At 59.0% G+C, this 20,518-nt stretch overlaps 1 protein-coding gene across 1 annotated transcript in view; it reads left to right on the top strand.

The window, feature by feature from the left end:
• Cotl1 (coactosin-like F-actin binding protein 1) overlaps positions 1-20,257 on the top strand; it is a gene marked incomplete at its 5' end in the record, with an annotated part of 30,424 nt that extends 10,167 nt beyond the window's left edge. Inside the window, 2 exon segments of the mRNA XM_005410962.2 lie at positions 6,235-6,392; positions 19,147-20,257. Of these exon segments, the coding sequence (XP_005411019.1) occupies positions 6,235-6,392; positions 19,147-19,257 (269 nt within the window). The 3' untranslated portion in view covers positions 19,258-20,257.
• Between the last annotated feature and the right edge of the window lie 261 nt (positions 20,258-20,518).

Genomic DNA, 20,518 nt, shown 5'->3' with positions numbered 1-20,518 from the left:
TAACCCGAGATCATCTCCCCATCTCCAGATCCCTGATCTTACCTGCAGGGTCCCTCTTGCCATGTGAAATCATATCCATGGACCCTGGGCGTCAGGACCTGGACATGATCCTGTCCCGTGCTCTGCTCCTGGTCGTATTTAACCTGCACGTGGCCCTCACTCTTGGAGGAGGAAACTAAGGCTCAGAGTTGGGACAGCTCGGGCCCCAGGCAGCACAGAGGCTGCTGCTGTGGTGTCAGGTGCCTGTGCTCTCTGACCCTTGCCCGGGGGTCCTTGGGGAACTGAGGGCAGAAACCAGCACCAGGCTCTTTCCTGTCCCTGCAAGTGACCTAGCACAGGGCCAGGTGGAGAGCAGATCACCAAGGGAGAGTCCATGGAGCCCCGGAATCGCCACGGGGCAGCACTCAGGCCAGGCCATGAGCACCCGATGGTCCCCTGACTGTGACGGTGGGGTCACCCGGGGCTGCCAGGCCTGGCTCTTGCACACCAAACCCCCGAATAAGATTTTTAAACTGTACTTAATCTTAGCCAAAAGGCCGAGAAATGGTGTCAGTTTTTAAACTTTAGAAATAAAGAGGGAAGGGACCACTGGGGGTCGAGGGTAGAAGTCCCAAGCAGTTGGGCTGGGCCGCGGCTGGGGTTCAGTGCCTGGGGCCTGGCCTTGGTGAGGAGCTGGGCTCCACTCGGGCTGCGAATGTTTTATCCACACGACTTTTCCTGCGTGCCCTCCCGTGGGACTCCCCCTGGTGCTTCTTGGCTTGCCGCCTGCCGAGCCTGGCCACCCTGGCGGGGCTGGCAGAGCCATCCCTGGGCTCTGTCCTCTGGCCGAGCCTGCTGGGCAGGTGGGTGGGGAGCAGCCCCTCCCGGGGAGGAGAGATAGGGCTCGAGGTTTTGCGTCAGCCCAGAGCTGCTCACTGAGCACGTGCTGGCGTTTGGGGTGCTCGGGTGCTGGGGAAGGAGATGCCCGGCCCCTGTCCAGTCCCTGTGGCCTTTGGAACTGCGAGAGGCGGGCAGGGGGGCCGCCCAGCTCGGCCTTGTGGTCAAAGTCTGCCCCTGGTGTCAGCAGCCCAGCCCCTCGTCCCTGCCCTATAGCTAGCTGGTCAAGCTCCAAGTCATCCTCGAGACCAGGTGAAACTCCACCTCCTCCGGGAAGCCCTCCCTGCCAGCTCCAGACTGAGCTGACCTCTTCCTTCCGCTCCCTGAGCAGCACCGTCCTAGGGGTGACTTCCCTGTCTCCACATACTGTGCTGTGTGTGTGGTGCTGAGGACAGAAGCCAGGGAGGGCCTCTACCCCGGAGCAGTACCCCAGCCCTACAGCCTGTGTTTTGCTTTGTCCTGCTAGACTGGGTATTTTTTGAGGGTAAGGTTGTGTTTTATTCAAGAAAGTCCCTGGAGCACGGTTGTCAAATGTTTGTCAAATGACTAACCAAGAGCAAAGGTTGGAAAGGGAGATAGAAGAATACAGAGCAGCGCACAGCAGGGCTGTGGGTGCTCCGGCGGTCAGACTCAGAACACCGCGGCAGGCCAGGTGTCTCGGCGTGGATATCACAGTAACATTCTCAGAGTCTGCAGGGACTGTAGCTTCTGCTCTCCAGGCAGAGGTGGAGAGGGTTCAGCACACCGCCTTCCGTTTAAGGAAGCGAGGAGCAGGCGCTTTTGAGCCCAGTTGGTGCTGTGTCACCGGGCCTCACGCTCCTGGTAATCTGGGTATCCGGATCAGCTTGGCCCCTGGGGCTCCTCGGGAGTAATCATCTTCCTTCCTGTCACTGGGAAGCTGGGTCATTCGCCTTTAATGAGAGCTCAGTCAGGAATCATCTTCGATGGCCTCGGCCTCGGGGATGGGGACAACACCTCGCACCCTCACTCGTGTGAGTGCACAAGCAGGAACTACGACCGAACACTACTGCACCCACAGGGGTGTAGGCCCCGCAGATAAGCAGGAATGAGCCAAAATGTAAACAGCACTTTTATTCCTGAGGTGTTGTTGTTTCTGGGGTATTTAATTTTAAATACCTGGGTCTCGCTATGTAGTTCAGGCTGGCCTCCAGCTCACTGCATAGTGCCTCGAACCTGTGGCGATCCTCCTGCCTCAGCCTCCCGAGTGCTGAATACTTTTGAAGATTTTCTAAAATTTTTCTGAGTGGGACAGGAGGGTTTTGCTTTTGGTTTCTCAGTCAGTCGAGGGAAACAGTGGCCGGCAGAGTGAGAGTGCTGTGAGTGCCTGGAGATGTGAGCTCTCGGAGGGAGGGAGCTCGGCCCTGGCACCATACCCACGAAGTGCTCCTTCCTATTTGCGGAGAGGGGACCTCTCTCCCCGAGGGGCTGCCCCCTTGCTGCCCGTGAGAAGACCGAGTCCCGCAGTGGCTGTGCTGTGGCGGGCGTCTGCGGGGCCTCCCTCCCTGCCCCTCCCTGCCGGCCGCAGTGTTTTGCAAAGCTCCTGCGTGCAGCAGGCAGCTCCAGAGAAGCCACAGCCCTGCGGTGCTCAGGGACAGCTTCCTCCGCGCCTCCGCGCCTTTGCCCGCCTGAAGTTCACTGTGGAGTGGAAATTATGAAAGCTTTCTGTCTCTTTTTTCTGTCAGCCCACGGGTGACAGTGACTCCTGCATCAGCCCGGGGGACGGAACAAGGGCTGGGCAGATCGCAGCTGAAGACCTCAAACTCACTGGTGCCAGCTGTGGGAGCCTTACTTTTGCTCTCCTGTATTTCTCGTTCATCCACACCCGGGGTGTGCTCTGTGCACAAGGAGAAACACCATCTAGCGCCTTTGCACGGGTGTAAGAAGGTTGTGCCGGGCGGGTCCTCAGCTGCAGGGGCTTTGTCCTCTCGCAGAGGCTGGCTCTGGGGCCAGCAGAGGAAACCAGTGCTCCTTTTGCAAGAAGAGAGGAGCCAGCTGGGCGTGGTGGCCCACACCTGTAATCCCCACACTCGGGAGGCTGAGGCAGGAGGATCGCCTCAGGACAAAGGGGTCTTGGTCTGTGTGGATTCTGTCCCAGCTGCTTGCCTGGTATGAGCACAGGCTGGGGCTGGTGGGACCACCGGCGTCGCCTGAGCTCTGGGGCTGGTTGGGGTTACTTGCCGTGCTTCGTTTTGGGGAAGTTATCAGCAGCTCATGCTGGTGGCGGTGGTGATTTTGGAGAACTCTGACTTCCGTTTTCTCTTCCTTTCTCTACTCTCTCTGTGGTCACCCCTTCCTGCTCTCCACTGTCCCTGCTGCTGTCACTGCTCAGTGTCGCCCCTGGTCCCGGTCACCTTTGCCTCCCCTGTCCTTGGGGTCCCCGCCACCCTGCCGCCCCGGGCAGCTGGGCTGTGGAAGGATAGGGGACCACTAGGTGGAGGCCAGGGGCCATGGACAGGACCTTCTGCCAGTGCCCAGTCCCCCTTTGGTGCCCAGTCCTCTCTGGAGCCTGGACTGGTGGAGGGCACTCCCCGCAGTGGCCTGGGGGCCAGCTCAGGAGCCACACCATCATGCATCTACTCTGCAGTTGGTGTCAACAAAAGGACGAGGGACAGGACGGCCCAGGGAGGAAGCCTCTCGCAGGGCCCTTCCTCAAGTGACAGGCCTGGGGAGGAAGGGCGGGTGAACTCCAGCACTTCCGCCCTGCTGACTCCTGGGCCCGGTTCCCAGCCTGCCTCCTGGCCCATGCCAGCATTCTGATCAGCAGGTCTGGACCGGACACCGGGAACCGCATCTGCATCGAGTTCATGGGCGCTGCTGCGGCTGTGCGCCCGAGGACCGCACTCGGAGAACCGCGGTTCCTGAGTCTTCTTTCCAGCGGGCAGGCAGAGCCAGGCGGCCCCTTGTCGCTTGGGTCCCGCTGGGGACCCAGTGGCACATCCGGGGTGAGGACAAGCCGGGGACCGAGCTTGTGGCCAGTTTTGCCACTGTAGCGGTGCTTCCTGCGTGATCGTAGGTGCGCACAGTAGCCAGTTGTGTTGGCACACGGTAGGCCCACGTATTGGCATGCCCTTGTGCTCCTGCGGGCAACACAGTGCTGGTGGGAGGCTGGGGCGGGTGGGGTTCTGTGCCCAAGAGCCAGTGTCACCAGCGTGGCTCCAATTGGGCAGGACCCTCCTCCAGGGTCCGTGGGAGCGCGGCTGGGGCAAGGCCACAGAAAGGCTGCTTGCCGCGCATTTTCCCAGGCGCCGCCCAGCTGGCTCCCCACGGAGCCTGGCTGTTGAACTGTGAACAACTGACTCTGGGATTTCGAGAATGTGGCATCAGCACTCCTAGTTGACCAAACCATTGTCAGATAAACCCTGAGCAGTCACCGGGAAACTGCGGCCCTCCCCCCTGGCTCCCCCTCAAAAACTGGAATGACATGAGCCTGTGGTTCTGGAAGGTCCCCAAGCCCCTGGGGTTCGGGTGAGACTGACTTGCCGGCCCTGGGCTCGGGGTGTAACTGGGCAACTGCTGGGTTCTACAGGCCGAGCCAGGGTGGCTCCGGACTCCGAATCTAGCGGCCTGGCCACCCGGGACCCACAGGAAGCTGAGCCCCTTCCCTCTGCGGAGGAGCGAGGGTCGAGAACTGGGGGTGTCACAGTAGCCAGGCACTGAAAAGCTGGCCAGCACTGGCAGACGTAGTGTCGCCGAGAGAGGGGCTGGGTACCTGGCTGGACGGGTGCAGGGCGGGGGCTCCGAAAGCTGCATCAGCCGAAGGGGCCCTGGCAGCTTCCCTGTGCGGAGGCTTTGGCCAGGGACTGGCAGCTTGGATCCCAGAGCAGTCCCGGGGACCCAGGGTCACCGTGGGGATGGACCCTGCGTCTTCTCTGTCCTGTGAAGTCCAGGAGGGAGGCCTTCGGGATGTTCGGCCCGCCTCCTGCTCCGGTCACGGCTGCAGTTTGGCTGCAGTTTAAACACGGTGGAGATGCGGAGATGCTAACCAAAAATGACACACTGGCTCCCCAAATGCCGCCTAGACTCCAGGAAACGATGGTGCTAAAGGGCTCCCCGGTGCCCAGCCTTGGGCTGTCTGTTCCCCTGGTGGCAGCAACCTGGTCTGTGTGCAGTGCCACCCAAGCCCTGTCCTCAGCAGGACGTCAAAGGAAGGCTCTTGGAAGGCTCTTCGCTTGGGGCCAGGGGCTGTGTAGCCCTGGTGGTGAATCCTTGGGCACACCTCGGGGCCAGCCCCCGGGGTGGTGGGAGGCCTCCTCTTTTGGGAGAGCCGAGTGTCTGTGGGGTGACGAATGGTACCCACGACGCGCTGGCCACACCGCAGAGCTCACAGAGCGAGCCTTGGCCGTGAGCCTGTAGGAAAGCACCGTCTCCAAGGCCCTGCACCCTATGATGTCATTTGTGTGAAATCCACAGGGACAGAAGCAGATGCCTGGTCGCCAGGGGCTGGGGATGTGAGTGTTCCTGACTCAGGGTTCTTGGGATGACAGGAATGTTCTGGAATGAGGGGGTGGTGGCTGCACCGCTGTGCCGGGAAGAGCACGTGAGATGGAATCATGCCGCATGGACTGAGGAGGGCCAGGCCTGCGCATGGTGCCGCGGCCGTTGCCTTGGAGAAGCTGCACGGTGGGATCCCTGGGTGCAGGGATCAGGCTCCATCCAGGCCTGCTGTGACCTGGGTTCCCTGCTCTCAGGGGCACGTGTTTCCCATGAGACACCAGCGCATCTCCATCCCCTGAGGTGACGCCGCCACCTGTGGACAGGTTTGTGGCCCTGAGCTTGGGTGGCGCATGGGCTCTGTGCCATGCTGGCCTGGAGGTCCCAGAGAGCCGCTAGGAAGACAGAGCCCTCCATCCGGGACGAAAGAAGTTCCTGGGGCGTCGAGGGCCTCTGATCAATGACGCCAGCCTTGCCCGTGAGCTTCCGTGAGGCCCGGCCCAGGTCCGGTGTCCTTCTGCCCTGTGCTGGGGGAGCAGGCACGCTGCTCTGTGGAGTTGTTGGGTCCCTGGGAAACCCCCAGCGCCCTGCTGGGATGCAGAAGTCGGACGAGATGCGCGGCAGCACGGAAGGAGATGCGATTTCCTGGCTGCAGCCGGGGCGAGGCGGGGAAGCACTCGGATTACGAAGCGGGCACGGAGATTGGGTGTCCCAAGCAGAGGTTCCGGGAGGGGCTTACGCCCCAGGGGACGTCAGGCTCTGCGTGGGGGTGTTTTGGGGTCCTGCCGAGGGGAGTCCCCGTGTCTGGTGTCTGGGGGCTAGTGGGACTGTCTCATTGCTGCCCCGGTGCCTGCTCACGGTGCTTTGGGGACTTGCCTGAGCCCGGTGTTCTTCCTGTTGGCACAGATGACGTCCGGCTGTTCGCCTTCGTGCGCTTCACCACGGGGGACGCCATGAGCAAGCGGTCCAAGTTCGCGCTCATCACGTGGATCGGCGAGAACGTCAGCGGGCTGCAGCGCGCCAAGACCGGCACGGACAAGACCCTGGTGAAGGAGGTGGTGCAGGTACTGCCCCGGGTCCCCTCAGGGTGACACGGCAGGTGGGGCTGGTGTCCAGCTGTGACTTTGTGGTCACTCTGGACCGGAAGGCGGCCGGGGAGATGTTACTAACGCTGCCTCCGGATGTGGACTGGGGGCAGGCGACTGTGCCGTCCTGGCGGCCACCTGGCACATTGTGATGGCTCCCTGAGGTGCCCACCAGCATCTGGGGGCGCGTGCGTGTGCCTCTCCCCGCCCACCTTGAAGGGGAGCCTGGTCGCGCTTGCCGACGCCCTGTTCAGCCGTATGAGGGACACGGGGCGGGGTTATGGTTTGGTGACTGCGGATGACAAAGGTGTCCCTGTCTGGCTGAAGGACGAGGAGCATGGGCTCCCTTGGCTTTGGTTCCAAGCCCCGACGCTCTCCCGGGCCGTTCTGACTCAGAGCCCTGTCTGTTCGCTGTGAAAGCAGATGGGTGCTGCTGGGAACGCGAGAGGTTGGTGGCTTGCAGGGGTCACCCCAAGAATGGAACATCTGATTCCAGAGAGAGCAGGGCCAGAGCGCTGTCCTCACCGCAGGCACTGCGGTTTGCAAGAGGAGCCCAGGCCTCCCTTTGTCCTCCAGTGTTTAAAGCTGCCTGGCCGTCCTCTTAGCAGTACCCAATGCAGAGGGCACAGGGCGCCACCACCTGCCCTTGCCACGCTCATTGTTTTAAAGATGCAAAACAGGGTAATTGGGCCAAAATAAAATAAAGTTTAAAAAGCCAGAAGCTAACTGTGAGATCGGGTGACAGAGTATAGGGTTTCTTTGGGAAGGGATGAAAATGTCCTAAACTGACTGCCACAGTGGTCTTGCTTAGCTGTGTGTTTGCTAAAGCCACTGAATTGTGAAAAACAAAATCAAAAGCAAGTACGGCTGGGCTGGGGATGTAGCTCAGTGGCATAAGCGCGTGCCTGGCAAACGCAAAGTCATGAGTTCAGTCCCCAGTACTGCAAAAAGAAAGAAGAAAAAAAAGCAAGTATGGCTGCATGTGGTAAGGTAACAGGGATTAGAATCAAGGACAGAAAAACGTGAAATCCAAACGAGGTCTGGAGCTGAGTTCATCCTAACACGTGCCTGTTAGCTTCCCCACCGTGACGGATGTGCCTTGGGAATGGGAGAGACTAACAGTTCTTTAAACATTTTGTGTTAGCCTGAGTTAATTTTTTTTTTTTTTTGAGATAGGGTCTCTTTATGTAGTTCAGGCTGGCTTCAAACTCATGGTGATCCTCCTGCCTCAGCCTCCCAAGTGCTAGGATTATAGGCATGCCCCACCTTTCCTGGCACTGGTCCTTGTTTGTGATACACAGCTGCACCTTCATCGTGGGGAGCTGGTCCTTGCACTAGCTGGTGTCTGGGCCCTTTTTCCTCCCTTCCTCGGCAGCCCCCTTAGGTCCCCTTCCTTTCTGCAAAATACCCACCTCCCTGTTTCCTGTTGTCTTTTATTTTGCTCTTTCAGTTACTTATCCCTGGGTTTCTCATTTGCCATAGCTAACCACCTGCCTCTGTCTGGTCTCAGAGGAGGCTGGCAGTGGAGGAAGTGGTGTGTGTGTCAGGAAGGGGCTAAGAAGGAAACTCAGTTATCTCTTGCAACTTTTCTGTATATCTGGTTCTTCCTGAATTAAACTGGGATGGTTGATACATTGTGTCAACTTGACAAGTTTAGAAGCTTAACTCAGTAACTCAGCAGTTTTACATCCTGGGGTTTACAGGACATGCCCTGAGCCCTCTAAGCTCTAAGATGTTTACTGTGTCAACTTGAGAAGTTAGAAGTTTAGTTAAGTGACTCAGCAGGGGGACAGGGGCCTGGCTTTGTTAACATGCTGAGCCTGTGCACCAGGAGGGCATGGAGGCTGTGTGAGTGCTACACCCAGGGAGAACGAGGGCGGGCAGCCTGTTTAGGGTGTGAGGGAGGAACAGAGGCTTGCTGTCCCCCCACCTTTGGTTCTTGTTGCTTTGCTGTCTTCTGCCACCTTGAACGGTTGCCCCTCACCATGCCACCCTGCCTGGAGCCAGCTGATTATGGACTGCAACCTCCACGCCGGCACCCTGTGTGCTTGCTCGCCCCCGCTCGCCACACCAGCTCCCTGCCCGCACCTGCTCTCTGCCTGTGCTCGCCACAGCCCACAGTGGCTCTCCAGCCCACATAGGTTAATAGCGTTTCACCGTAGGTGGCCGCGGCGAGTCTTTGTGATTGCTGTTCTTCTGGCAGCAGCGCCCCGCTTTACAAGTGCACCCTAACGTACTGAATGTTCCTGCTCTTGGCCTCATGAGTTGCTTCCGATTTTATTTTTATAAATAATGTGCTCGCCAGCCTTTCCAGCTGGGAAGTTCCTCTCTCTCCTCTGGAACGGCTTCTTTGGATTTCATGCTCGGGAGTGGGGCTCCGGGGTTAGTGGGCACAAGAATCCGTTTCTGTAGGTCTGGGCTGACCAGCCACCTTTTCGAAGGCTAGTGCTCTGCTGGGACTGTGCGAGCCCTTGGGTCAGTGCTGTCCGCTGTGTCCTGCTGTGCACCAGAGTTTCTGCTCATTCCTCGTAGTTTTCTTCCGGCCCAGATGTTTCTGGCGTTTGAGATAAGATATTATATATTCCAGGCTGGCTTTGAATTCTTGGAGATCCTCCTGTCTCAGCCTCCCAAGGGTTGGGATTGTAGTTGTGGGTCATTACTCTTGGCTCAGTCCAGTTGGGTTTTAATGGCTGACTGGCTGCAGGGGTGTCCTGTCCCCTGGCCAAGGTTTCCGGTGGGCCAAGAGGCCCAGGCACCAGCAGAGGAAGCCAGCTGGGTGTCCAGCGGCCTGTCTGTTTCCAAGGCTGTGGTAAAACAGTGACACAGCATGCAGCATTCTAACCACTGCAGACCCACAGGCTGGGGCCCCAAGCGCACTCCCGGAGTCACATGGCTCCCACCTCTGCCGCTCCAGAGTGAGTCCACCTGAGGCGGCCGGGTGCCCGGTGTACAGTGTGCAGGTTTCTGTCTGTTCTGGAGCCATCTCTGTGAGGGCTTGGACTGGGGGGAGGCTCTGGGAGACTCCGGAGGTGGAGAAGGCTTAGAATTCATTTCTGTGCAGGCTCCAGGGAGTGGAGCCGGGAGGGGCCTCGCCTGGCTGTGGGAGCTGGGAGGGAAGGGGCTTCAGCGTCAGGCATGGCTGTACTGGGGCTCTAGCACTACTACTGTCCGCCCCGTGCCGCCTCCACTAAACCCATGTGGTCTGGTGTGCCTCAGTTTACCTCTTTCTTTTGAGACGGGGTCTCCCTATGTAGTCCAGGCTGGCTTCCAACTCACGGCAATCCTCCTGCCTCAGCCTCCCAAGTGCTGGGATTATAGGCGTGTGCCACCACATCCGGCTCTCCCTCTTTTTATACAGTGGGACTTGGGGCAGGTGCTTTCTGAGGGGCCTCCTGGAAGGGCCCCTGCGGATTGTGTGTCTGGGAGGGGCCCCTCCCCCACTGTTTGCAGGTGAAGACAGCTTGTGGACCTGTAGCTCCCAGTTAGTAAGAAGCCCTTTGCTTTTGTTAGAATGAGAGACCTAACGCAGCTCGTGCTGTGTGCAGTGTGGAGCGCGGCACTGTACGTTACGGTTCCGGCCCAGGGCAGGGCTCTCCCTCCTGGGCCTCAGTGTCCCCCTCTGTAGGAGGAAGGGTTTGCTGAGTTGCTGTCTTGTGTGTGCCCTGCTCCTTACTGACGGGCTCTGAAACGTTCCCTGGTAATTGCCTTCGACAGACTCTTACTGGCGCAAGAGCAGTGGGACGCAGTGGTCCCCGCGTAGTGTTGGGGGCAGATGGCGTGGGCTCACGTCCTGGCCCGTCGCTGACTGCAATTCCCGTCTCCAGGTGTCTGCAGCGAGTGTGGGGGTTTGTCGGGGTTGCTGTGGGGATGAAATGCTCCCAAGGGTCCCTGGCGATTCCCCCTGGGAACAGCGGCTGTGTCCCTAGTTTCCCCTTAGCCGCGCGTGGCCAGGGCCGGAAGCATTTCCGGTTGTGGCCGGCTCCTTAAACAATGGCAGACGCCTTGAGCTCGGGCCACGCGTGGACCTCTTTGTGCACCTGTGGCCCAGCTGTTGTGCACACAGGAGGGTCCTGCTGTTGCCTGGCTGGCTCCAGACAGTTCGCCCGCGTCGGTGACTGGCACACAGCTGCATTCACATCCAGGGAAACTGAGGCCCGTGTGATAGCACTTGCCCCAAACCCACGGCCAACAAGCAGCAGAGCTGGGGCCAGAGTCGGGAGGCATTAGAGGGCAGGAGGCCGGGCCCCAGGTCTACTTTTTGAGAGGCTGAGGAGGCCCAAGACTGGGAGAACCAGAAGAATCAGACCGGTGTCCCCAGGCATGCCCAGGCCTCGGGGCAGCAAGGTGGAGCGGCCCAGGGCCAGAGGGCAGGGACTGACTGCAGCTGCGTGCCACCCCGCATCACAAGGCCAACTCGTGCCTCCCCCCGCCCCCGCCCTGTTCTCTGGCACCTCCGCAGAACCTGGGGGACACTGCGGGGCGCTGCTGAGACCCGCCCAGGGTGGAGACAGCGCCCAGCCTGGCTCCTGTCGCTTCTGTTTATTTTTAAACAGGCTGCCAGTGGGCAGGGAGCCGGAGGGTCCACACGCACTCCCGGCCTGCGCAGATGTGCAGGGACAGCAGCAGAGGCTGTGTCCCCAGAAGGGGCCAGAGGGGCCCACGGGGAGCCTGCCCAGGCTGGGCTCGGGCTCTGTCCCCTCCCGAGGCCCCGTGTGCAGTGTTAGTGACGTGGTTTACTGTGTCACGATAAAGGCCTTTCCAGGTCTGTCTCTTCCCCATCTTCCTGACCCAGAGCTGTGCCAGGATCCCAGGCTGCCTGGCCCCGGGGCCATTTATTCACTGCACCTGAGTTCCCAGCACCAAGCGAGCTGTAAACGCTACTTCTCTAGGCTTGGGCTGTGAACCACACAAAAGATGATCCAAGAAGTCCTGTGGGAAACACCCCTTTTTCCTTTGTGGGCTTGCTCTCTTTTTGAGACAGGGTCTCCCACTGTATGTAGTTCAGGCTGGCACTGAATTGGCGACTCTCCTGCCTCAGCCTCCCCAGTGCTGGAATGACAGGCTTCCACCACCACGCCCCACTTGCATTTGTGTTTAAACTTACTGTTCTCAGTCTCTCTTGATGGTGGAAACTTCTAAACTTGGAAATGGAACATGGTGGCTGAGTGTTTCCTTGTTGATGCACTAGCTCCATGGACCCCTGGCCAAGTAATTTGATCTCTAGAATCTCTGCGCTTTCATTTAGGCAGAAGAGAATTTAAAATTTCACAGAGTGGTTGAGGAATTAAAGAAAAACAGCTCCTGGTCATTCTTCCTCTTTGTCCTCTTCCTCTTCCACCCCCTTCTGCTTTTTTGCGGTACTGGGGACTTCACGCTGAGCTGCATCCCCAACCCTTTTTTAAATTTTGAGACAGTCTTTTTTTATTTTGGGTACTGGAATCGAAATTGAGACAAAGTCTTGCTAAATCACAAAATTGCCCAGGCTGAGCTCAAACGCCTCCCACCATGCCCTGCTACCCTGCTTCTGTGTGTATGTGTGATTTGATTTTGTTTTTATTGATTGGGGTGCAGGACACGGGCTGGGAACTGTCACTTGTGAAAGCCTGACTCTTTACCCACCCCCTGGCGACTGTGGTCAGTGGGAGCCGCCCGCATTGCTGTCCCCAGTGACCTGGCCGCAAGGGCCCAGCTGGAAAGAGTGACTGCGGCACAGCGCTGTTTTAATAAAAAGGAGAAGAGGGAGCGGCTCTGCTCAGGTGGCCGCTTTGTGCTTCGAGGACCGCGGGATGCTCTGTGGTGCCTGTTCTGAGGGTGGGGTTTGCCCGAGGGAGCGACCCCGCCCGGGAGGCCTGGAGCTGGGCCCTGCTTTTGTTTCGGGACAGGCTCCCGAGGGAGGGGTTCAGGGCTGCGCGCCCCACAGCCATCAGCAGGCGTCATCTTCTCTTTGCTCTTGGGGCCCAGCTCTCTGTTCTCACCCGAGTGTGGGGAGCCCCTGTGTTCTCAGAACCCCGGCCTTGTCCTCAGGCCTCCGCGTGGCCCGGATGCGGGGAGGGGCTGCCCACACGCTTTCCAGCACAGCAGAGAGCTGCGGGCATCCGTGGGTGGCGGTGCCGGGAGGGCCAGGTGGGCAGGTGCGGGACTTACCCCTGTGTACGATGGGGAAACCAAGGCAGGGGAGGCCAGGTACTTGAGCCATGGGTGAGGCGGAAGTGAGGCTGTGAGAGATCAGAGGCCACTGTTACAAGTGGGGCTTTACTGGGAGGGCGGAAGCCTCAGAGGCTTTGCACTGGAGAGTGATAGTGGCCTGGTGCCCCCAGTGGAACAGCCCCGGGCCCTGTGTTCTACCCACGGTCCTTTGATCCCAGGGAGTGTAGTGGTGCCGCCTGTGATCCAGGCGCACTGGGAGGCTGAGGCAGGAGGATGGCAAGTTCCAGCCCAGCTTTGGCCTCTTAATATCCTTCTCTCAAAATAAAAAAGAACAAAAGGGCTAGGGGTGTACTATATGGCTCAGTGTAAGCACCCTGAGTTCAATGCCCAGTACTGCAAAGCTGGGGTGGGGATATTGTTCACTAATTTACTCATTTTTTGTTGAAATGTGGAAACAGTCTGGTATTTACTGACAGTCAGCGTCTTTGAGGATATGTGATATCACTTTTAAAAATTCTGTTCTGTCCTTGGGAAATGTTCCCCAATGTGGGTGTGGCTGAGGAATGGGAAGCAGCAGGCGCGAGTTTGATGGGGCAGAAGCTGACGTTGAAACCTGGATTTAATCTCTAGCTTCTTGACCGGTCGTCGGGTGGGGCTGTGTGCATCCCTGGCGAAGGGGTGGTCTGAGGAGTGTGGGGTGCGCAGTGGATTGGTGACGTCTGCTTTGGGAGGGGCGGCAGGAGATGGCAGAGTCCAGACATCGGTGCTAGAGGACGCAGGAGTCAGCCACGGCCGGTGGCCAGGAAGGCAGAGGTTACACTGCAGGCAGCCGCGGGGGCTGGGGGGTGGCCACAAGGGGTGCAGGCCAGGCGTGGGGAGCCAGTATGACATCAGCCTGTCTTGCCGGAGGGTCACCCTGTGCCCACCGAGGTTTGGCCGTGACCCGTGTCTGGCAGGGTGACAGGTGTGCCAAGCCCGGGCCATCCCCATCTGAGCCGTGTGTTTTTCCCTTCTGTGCTGACGCGGCCTGTGCTGAGAACCTGCTGTTTTGAGTCAGTTACACCTCACCGGCCGGGTGACAGCTTGGCCTTTCAGACGCTGGAGAACGGGCGTGGGAGGGTGCTGTGCGGGACGCCGGCAGTGGGGGTTGCCGTGCCCTCTGCTCCTGTCCCCAGGGTGCCCTTCCTCCTGGCAGGTGCAGGCTGCCAGGGCCCTGGGCTTTCTTCAGCACCTCAGGGTTCTGGATTCTAATTCTTCTCCACCAGCGGGCAGAGGTGTGTTACGTGGCCCGCATGTGCCCCTCCGCCCCCAGCCCACCTCGGGCCGCATGGGAGAGGCCTCCCCGGTGCTCTCTCTGCCAGGGTGTTGGGGGCGCTGCAAGCCCACGCAGAGCCCCCGGCTGGGGAGCTGTGCTGGATCTCAGAGGTGACTGTGTCCACGGTGGAACTTCGTCACTTGGCCCCACGCTCCGGGGTGTGGGTCCCTGGATGGCGGGTAGGGAGCCTGGGAGACTGGGCCAGCTCTCCTCTTCCTCTACCTCCTCCTCCTCCCACTACTAGAGATGGGCCTTCCCACTGAACTACATCCCCAGGCCTTTTTAAAGTTTTAAACTTTTATACAGAGTCTTACCTACTTGCTACGTTGCCCAGGCTGGGCTGGAACTTGTAGTCCTCATGCCCCAGCCTCCCAGAGTGCCACCTGGCTCAGCACCCTCCTTTTGCAGAGATGGAAACCAGGGCCCCGAGCCGTAGAACGCTGCCTGCGGGCGTTTCAGAGCCCTGGGCCTGGCTTTTCTGCTCTCAGGCCCTCAGGGAGACCCGTGGTAGCAGAACCTGAGCCCCCAGGGTGTGGGGGAGTAGTGTTCAGTAACTGGTATGTGGGCAGAGTGCGGGGCATCAGCTCCGCCCTCCTGGGACGGTGAGGACGCCCCGCTCGCTCGGTAAAAGCGGCCTTCCCGACTCCCGCCCTCTGCTGCCAGGCTCCTTGCTTCCAGAACGTGCCCTGCACCCTGTTCCGCGCCTTGGTCCCAGTTGCCCCATGCCCAGCCATTGGAGTGGAGGAACCAGCACCTCCGCCCCGGCCTCCGGCACCCAGCTGTCTTCTTTCCGCCTCACAGCCAGCGTCAGTACCTGGGGTGTTGGGATGGACAGAGGGGAGGGCTGCTTCCTGGACCCCCTCTTCCCGCTCCCAAACTTCTTTGGTGATGGACCCGCAGATCCCCGCAGATCCCTGCAGGCAGCCATCTCGGGCACTCCCCGTGTGAGGGGCACTCTCCTCCAGGCCGGAGCCCCAGGCGCTGCTGTCACTGTCCCCGCCCCAGGTGTGGATGAAGAGGCAGGTTGAGCCCTGGGGAGGGACAGCTGCCTGAGAGGCACAGGCTCAACTTCCTGATTTGTGGGTGGCCAGACCCCCTCCCAGCATGCTTTGGGGCTGGAGCTGGCATTTAAACCAGGCAGCTGGGAGCCATTTAAAACTGAAGGGGCTGATTTAAAACCAAGGATAGGAAAGTATGTTCTGTTTAATTTTATTTCTTAAAATTCTGTCTTTTGTATTGGTACATATTGTAGTGCATGCTGTTTACATTCCTCTGGGGGGACGTACACGTTTGGAAGCCAGCCTGAGCGGAGCCGGATCGAGCCCTCACCACGCCCCTCCCTCCCTCCACCAGCGTTTGCTTCGATCTTTCAGGCAGGGACACACACAGAGGACAGTCACTGCCAGCGTGCGTCCTGGGCTTGGTACGCGCGTGCTTCCAAGCTGTTTTGATGGTGGCCGAAGCCGCTTGGGCAAGACTCGCTGGAGTCTTGTTGTAGCACCGGAGGGAAGGCCTCTTCCGGAGGCCATGGGAGGGCGCGATCCTCCGCAGTGTGGGGAGGGTTTCCGGAGCCCTGGAGCCCGGACCTCGAGCTCAGAACTCTGCCCATCACCTGGACAGCCCGAGACTGCTGACGGCACGGGAGAAGCGTGGGCAGCCCTGAGGCAGGGTCAGAGTTAGGGATCCCGGTGCCCAGGACCTGGACCTGGCCCCAAGACCCCTGCCACGCCATCACTGGCTGTGCGCCCCGGGATGGGCTCGGGGGAGAGGCAAACAGCAGGTTCACAGGCGCTGTGCTTTCAGCACCATCCCTGTGGTTTTGGCTGTGGGGATGTGACCCCAGCACCTGCCCAGGTCCTCACCCACCTTTGGGCAGTTTACTGGGCGAAGGTGCTCGCTTGGGTCATTTCCCAGACAGCGCTGAGCAGTGCATTCGAGAGCGTGCCTGGCCGCTCCATACACTACGTGTCCCAGTGACGGCGTTCTGGATACATGTATTCGCGTGAAATGTTACTCGACGTTTTTACCTTGTCACTGAGGCTGCAGGGACATTTCCGATTCCCTGTGTGCTGTCAGTGCACAAGACCGTCATGCGCCTTCCAAGTCAGGACTTGTGCCAGGGCTCGCCGTCTGGCCCGGGCCCTGTGGCTGTTGGGTGGCGCATGGAGGTGCGGGGACAGTGCCGTGGGAGATGAGGTGTGGGCGGCCGGGAGGCGGCCGTGCTGGCGCGGATCTGGTGTTCGCAGTGTCGGCAGCAGCTCCCGGCGGAGTCTGCCCAGGGCCAGCCTCGGGGTTCGTTTTCGTGGCCAGCCCAAAACACAAGGTGCCGTCCTCTGCCCCTGCTGTCTGCTGAGCGGGAAGGAACGGTCCGCGGCCCAGGGTGCCGGCTGGTGACCCTGTTATGGCGGTGACTCAGTTTCTCCAAATGCTCCCAGAGACCACGTGGCTGCCTCCCGTGTCCCTCTTGGTACAGTCTGGAGCCTTTCTCGCTCACCTTCTGTTCTAGCCCTGTGCCTGGTGTGTGGAGCTGCCTTGGTTTTGTAGTTCTGCGCAGCTTTGCGGGGGTGACTGTCCATCCATGGTACTGTTCTGCCCTGCCGTGCTGGACACTCTGCCCTGCGTTGCTCCTGAGGTCAGTTATTACTGGGTTTCCCACACACAGTTTTAGGTTAAGCTGTGTACAGTTCCTGTCTCTTTCCCTGTAGGCTTCTTAGACCTTATCACGTTTATTTCTCTATTTATTTATTTATTTTGCAGTACCAGGGATTGAACCCAGGGCCTTCACACTGAGCTACATCCCAGACCTTTTTATTTTTTATTTTGAGTGAGAGTCTCTTTAAGTTGTTAATGTTGTCCAGGTTAGGCTTGAATTTGCAATCATCCTGCCTCAGCCTCCCAAAGAGCTAGGTTACAGGCCTGGACCACCAGCCTGGTTCTAAATTTCTTTCTTGATAATCTAGCTCTCCTAATAGCTGATTGACAAAGACATCAAGGGTGCTGCGTTCTTCACCTTGCCATATATAGCTATCGCGGCGCGGAACTTTGGACTTCCTTCTAGAGAGGCTGGGCTGCCGGCTTCCTGCCTGGCAGCGAGCCCCACCCCCTGCGGGGGTTGAGAAAGACGCACGCGGTGCTCAGTTCCGCTTTCTGACTCTGAGCCTCGGGTCGCGCACACGGGCTGCACAGCTCTGCAAAGGGCAGAGGACCTTGGGTCTGGGCAGGCCCCAGCTCAGCCCATGGGCTTTATCTTAACTAAATACGAAGCTGATGCCGGGAGAGAGGCTTCCAGGAGGAACCGTGCGGAGCTGTGCCTGGTACCTACCTGTTCTGTGTGAATGTTACCACCCTCCAGTCCCTCTCTGCTGATGGTTTATGTGGCAAAACTTGACCTTGAAGGCGCTCCTGGTGGCCTGGAGACACTTGTCTTCTTTTCAAAATTGCGATGAAATTTGCTTCCCATAAAATTATTCATTTATTTATTTAAAATTTTTTGAGACAGAGTCCTGCTGTGTAGCCCAGGCGGACCTTGAGCTCACAGAGACCCTCCTGCCTCGGCCTCCAGAGTGCTGGGATTATACCTAGGTTTTAGGTGGAGGAATTTTCTGATTCACTAGCTATTTTAAAGGGCCCTGTTCATGGCATTTAGGACGGTCGCAGTGTTATACAACCACCACCCCTCTAGTTCTGAGACGCTGTCGTCTCCCCAGAAGGAGGAGACTCTAGGGAGGCGGCTTTGCTCTTGCCTGACTCGTCGTGTGCCGCTGGGCAAAGGCTGGGGTTTGGCTTCTTCTCACCCTCGCGGTGGAGATAAGTGATCGTCCTCAGTGCTGGGAGATCAGACTCAGTACCTGAGAACCAGCTCTCCCTTTTGTACCACTCGGCGATCTTGTTGCAGGAATGCACAGCCTGAGTGGCCATGCAGTTGCAGGACACTGCGGTCGCTTCCTGTTCCTGTCCCCGGCCCCCCAGAACCTCGTCTGCCCGCTGTGGTGGACAGTCGCCCTGTTTGGGCATCGCGTGTGACGGGGCCGAGCGGGGTTGGCCTGTCTCGCCAGACTCCCTCCGAGCGTCAGGTGTGCCGGGCCGGCCGTGTTTGGGTATCCGCTTGGCCGCTGGCAGAGCGCTTGTGAGATCGGTGCTGTCATCCTCTAGGGTGGGCCTTAGGGATGCGAGCGCAGGTCACATGAAAGCACACTTGTGCTTCGGAGGGGTCTCTGCTATGTGCGTGATTTCCTTGCGCACCCTTTGTGGGGCTTAACTTTCTGACCTTTAGACTCCTTTGTATTTTTGGCAGCTGAAGTTTCCCTTGTTTATCAAAGTCTCAAGGTCCACACATAGAGCCCGGTTGAGCCGAGGAGACAGACCGCCTGCCTGCCTATTCCTGCCTGTTCGGGTGTGCAGCCCTGGGTTCCCCGGGAGACCTGCAAACCCACCAGGCACTGCGGCACAGCCTATCCTGCTTGCTGCTGCTTTTTTTTTTTCTTCTTCTTCTTTTTTGGCTTTTTTGAGACAGGGTCTCGCTACGCAGTTCAGGCTGGCCCTGAGCTCACTTTGTAGCCCAGGCTGGTCTTGAACTCGCAGTGATCCTCCTGCCTCAGCCTCCTGAGTGCTAGGATTACTGGTACGCGCCACCACGCCTGGTTCCACTGTGTTTGTTGAATGGATGCAAGCCAGGTCCCCATGCTGGAGAAACTGAACAGAATGGGGGAGCCTAGCACCCTGCCAGGCTGAGCCTTGGACCGGGCCAGAAGCCCCTGTGTCCTTGTGACTGGTAGTTGCCAAAGCCGCCCGAGGGATCCAACCACCCTGGGGTGTGGGGACTTGGAAATCGGCCGCAGGGACAGTCACACCACAGGGGGCAGCACTCCAAACCAGGGCACCTGCCAACTCTCTTTTCTCTCTTCCTCCCTCCCTCCCTCTTCCCTTCCCCGCCTCCTTTCTTGCGTTTTCCTCCCTCCCTGCCGTCTCTTACTTCCCTCCAGAGAGCCTGGCGTCACCTGACCCGACCCCTCCTGCCTTTCTAACCTCCGCTGCTCTGACGAGCGAGGCTTTCCCAGAGCAGGAGGTGAGCTGAGACTTAGGGACTTGCCTGAGGTCACCCGGCCAGCAGTGACAGCTGGAGTCGGGCCCCCGCCGGGCCCTGGCATGGACCACACGGTGCCGCCACCACAGCTTTTGTTCTCCGTGGACGTCTCGGGCGCCAAGTGGCCTGAGCGACGTGCGGCTCTCCTCCTCGCTCCTGAGCCGCTCTGTGTTTTCCTTTTCCTGCAGAATTTCGCTAAAGAGTTCGTGATCAGCGATCGGAAGGAGCTGGAGGAAGATTTCATCAAGAGCGAGCTGAAGAAGGCGGGGGGCGCCAACTACGACGCCCAGACGGAGTGAAGCTGCTGCCCTGCGGTCACTGGCAGGGAGTGGCGCTGGCCTCCCCACCCACAGCCCGCCAACCCGCCAGGGAGGGGCAGGCGGTGGGAGGCCACGCCTGCCTTGGTCTGCAGCCCAGAGCCCCTTCTGTGCCCCCTGCTGACCCCGCTGTGCCCTGCCTCACGATGCTCATGGAACATCTTTCTTCGATTTTCTTTTTCCCCCTCCCTCTTTTCTTTTCCTAGAGAAAAATCATTTTGATGCCGAGGTCATGCACGTCGCCAGCCCCAGGTGCCTGCCAGGGTGGCCCCGGTCCCTGGTGTCTCTCCTGCGCTCCTCATCGTCCGCCTGGTCCGAGCACTGAGGACGCGAGTTGCTTCTGGGCCCTACCCTGTGCCATCTTGGTTTCCTCGGGCCTCTTGCTTCCTACTAGGCTGCTGCTGCCCCGGAGGCTGCTGCAGCCTTCCTGAGCACACACATCGACCCATCAGCGGGCACAGACCTCCTGGAAATGCTCCCGGGCCCTCATCCCACCCTTGCTCAAAGTTGCATGGAGACAGTGTTGCTCGGTGGTGAGAGTCTAGGTCTGGCTCTGACCAAGTAAGAAATGATAACATTTGCCTTAAAACATGCCTGGCAGTAGCTTTGCCATGGGGTCTGGAACCCCGCCCCCACCCTTGGGGCTGAAATCTCCCTGGAGTGAGGAGACGGCCGAGGCTAGGGTGACAGAGGGGCATTTCCAGGCTGACCTCAGGGGCTCCCAGAGGGACAGGACGGAAGTGGGCGCTGCTAGGGAGTGGGGCTCCGGCCTCCCTCCTGCCCACTCCAAGACTGGCTTTGCTGCGTTCGAAGGAAGGTGTAGATTGGCTTGGTTCCTCGTGAGCACACTTTCTAGGGTTCTTTTTCCTTTATTCCTTGCTCCTTTCATTTTGGAAGAAAACTGTACTGTATGGGATGTGAAGACCAGCTCTGGCACCAAACAGTTTACAGAAATAAATGTGTTTTGTTTTTAAAAAAAATAGTTCGTCTTCCCATCTCTCTTGCAGTTTCTTTACTGCGAGAACAAAGCCCGTCTTCCTGTTCAGATGTCATGCGCCGTGGCTGCCGGGGCTCCGTACAGGCTGGGCGCAGTTGGGAGCTTATTCTTAACAAATGTAAGAAGTAGGCGCCATTTTTGTCCCCATTTGTGGAAACTGAGGCTCAGGTGAATTCCCCTGAGGTCACAAGGGAGAAAGCAGCAGAGCTGGGGTTTGAACTCGGGGCTCCTGAGAGGGAGCTGCAG

This window comes from Chinchilla lanigera, unplaced genomic scaffold, assembly GCF_000276665.1.
Source record: "Chinchilla lanigera isolate Chin_1 unplaced genomic scaffold, ChiLan1.0 scaffold00140, whole genome shotgun sequence".
Classification (NCBI taxonomy): Eukaryota; Metazoa; Chordata; class Mammalia; order Rodentia; family Chinchillidae; genus Chinchilla; species Chinchilla lanigera.
Note: the sequence above shows the minus strand (reverse complement) of the source record. Positions and strands in the feature narration are given on the sequence as shown.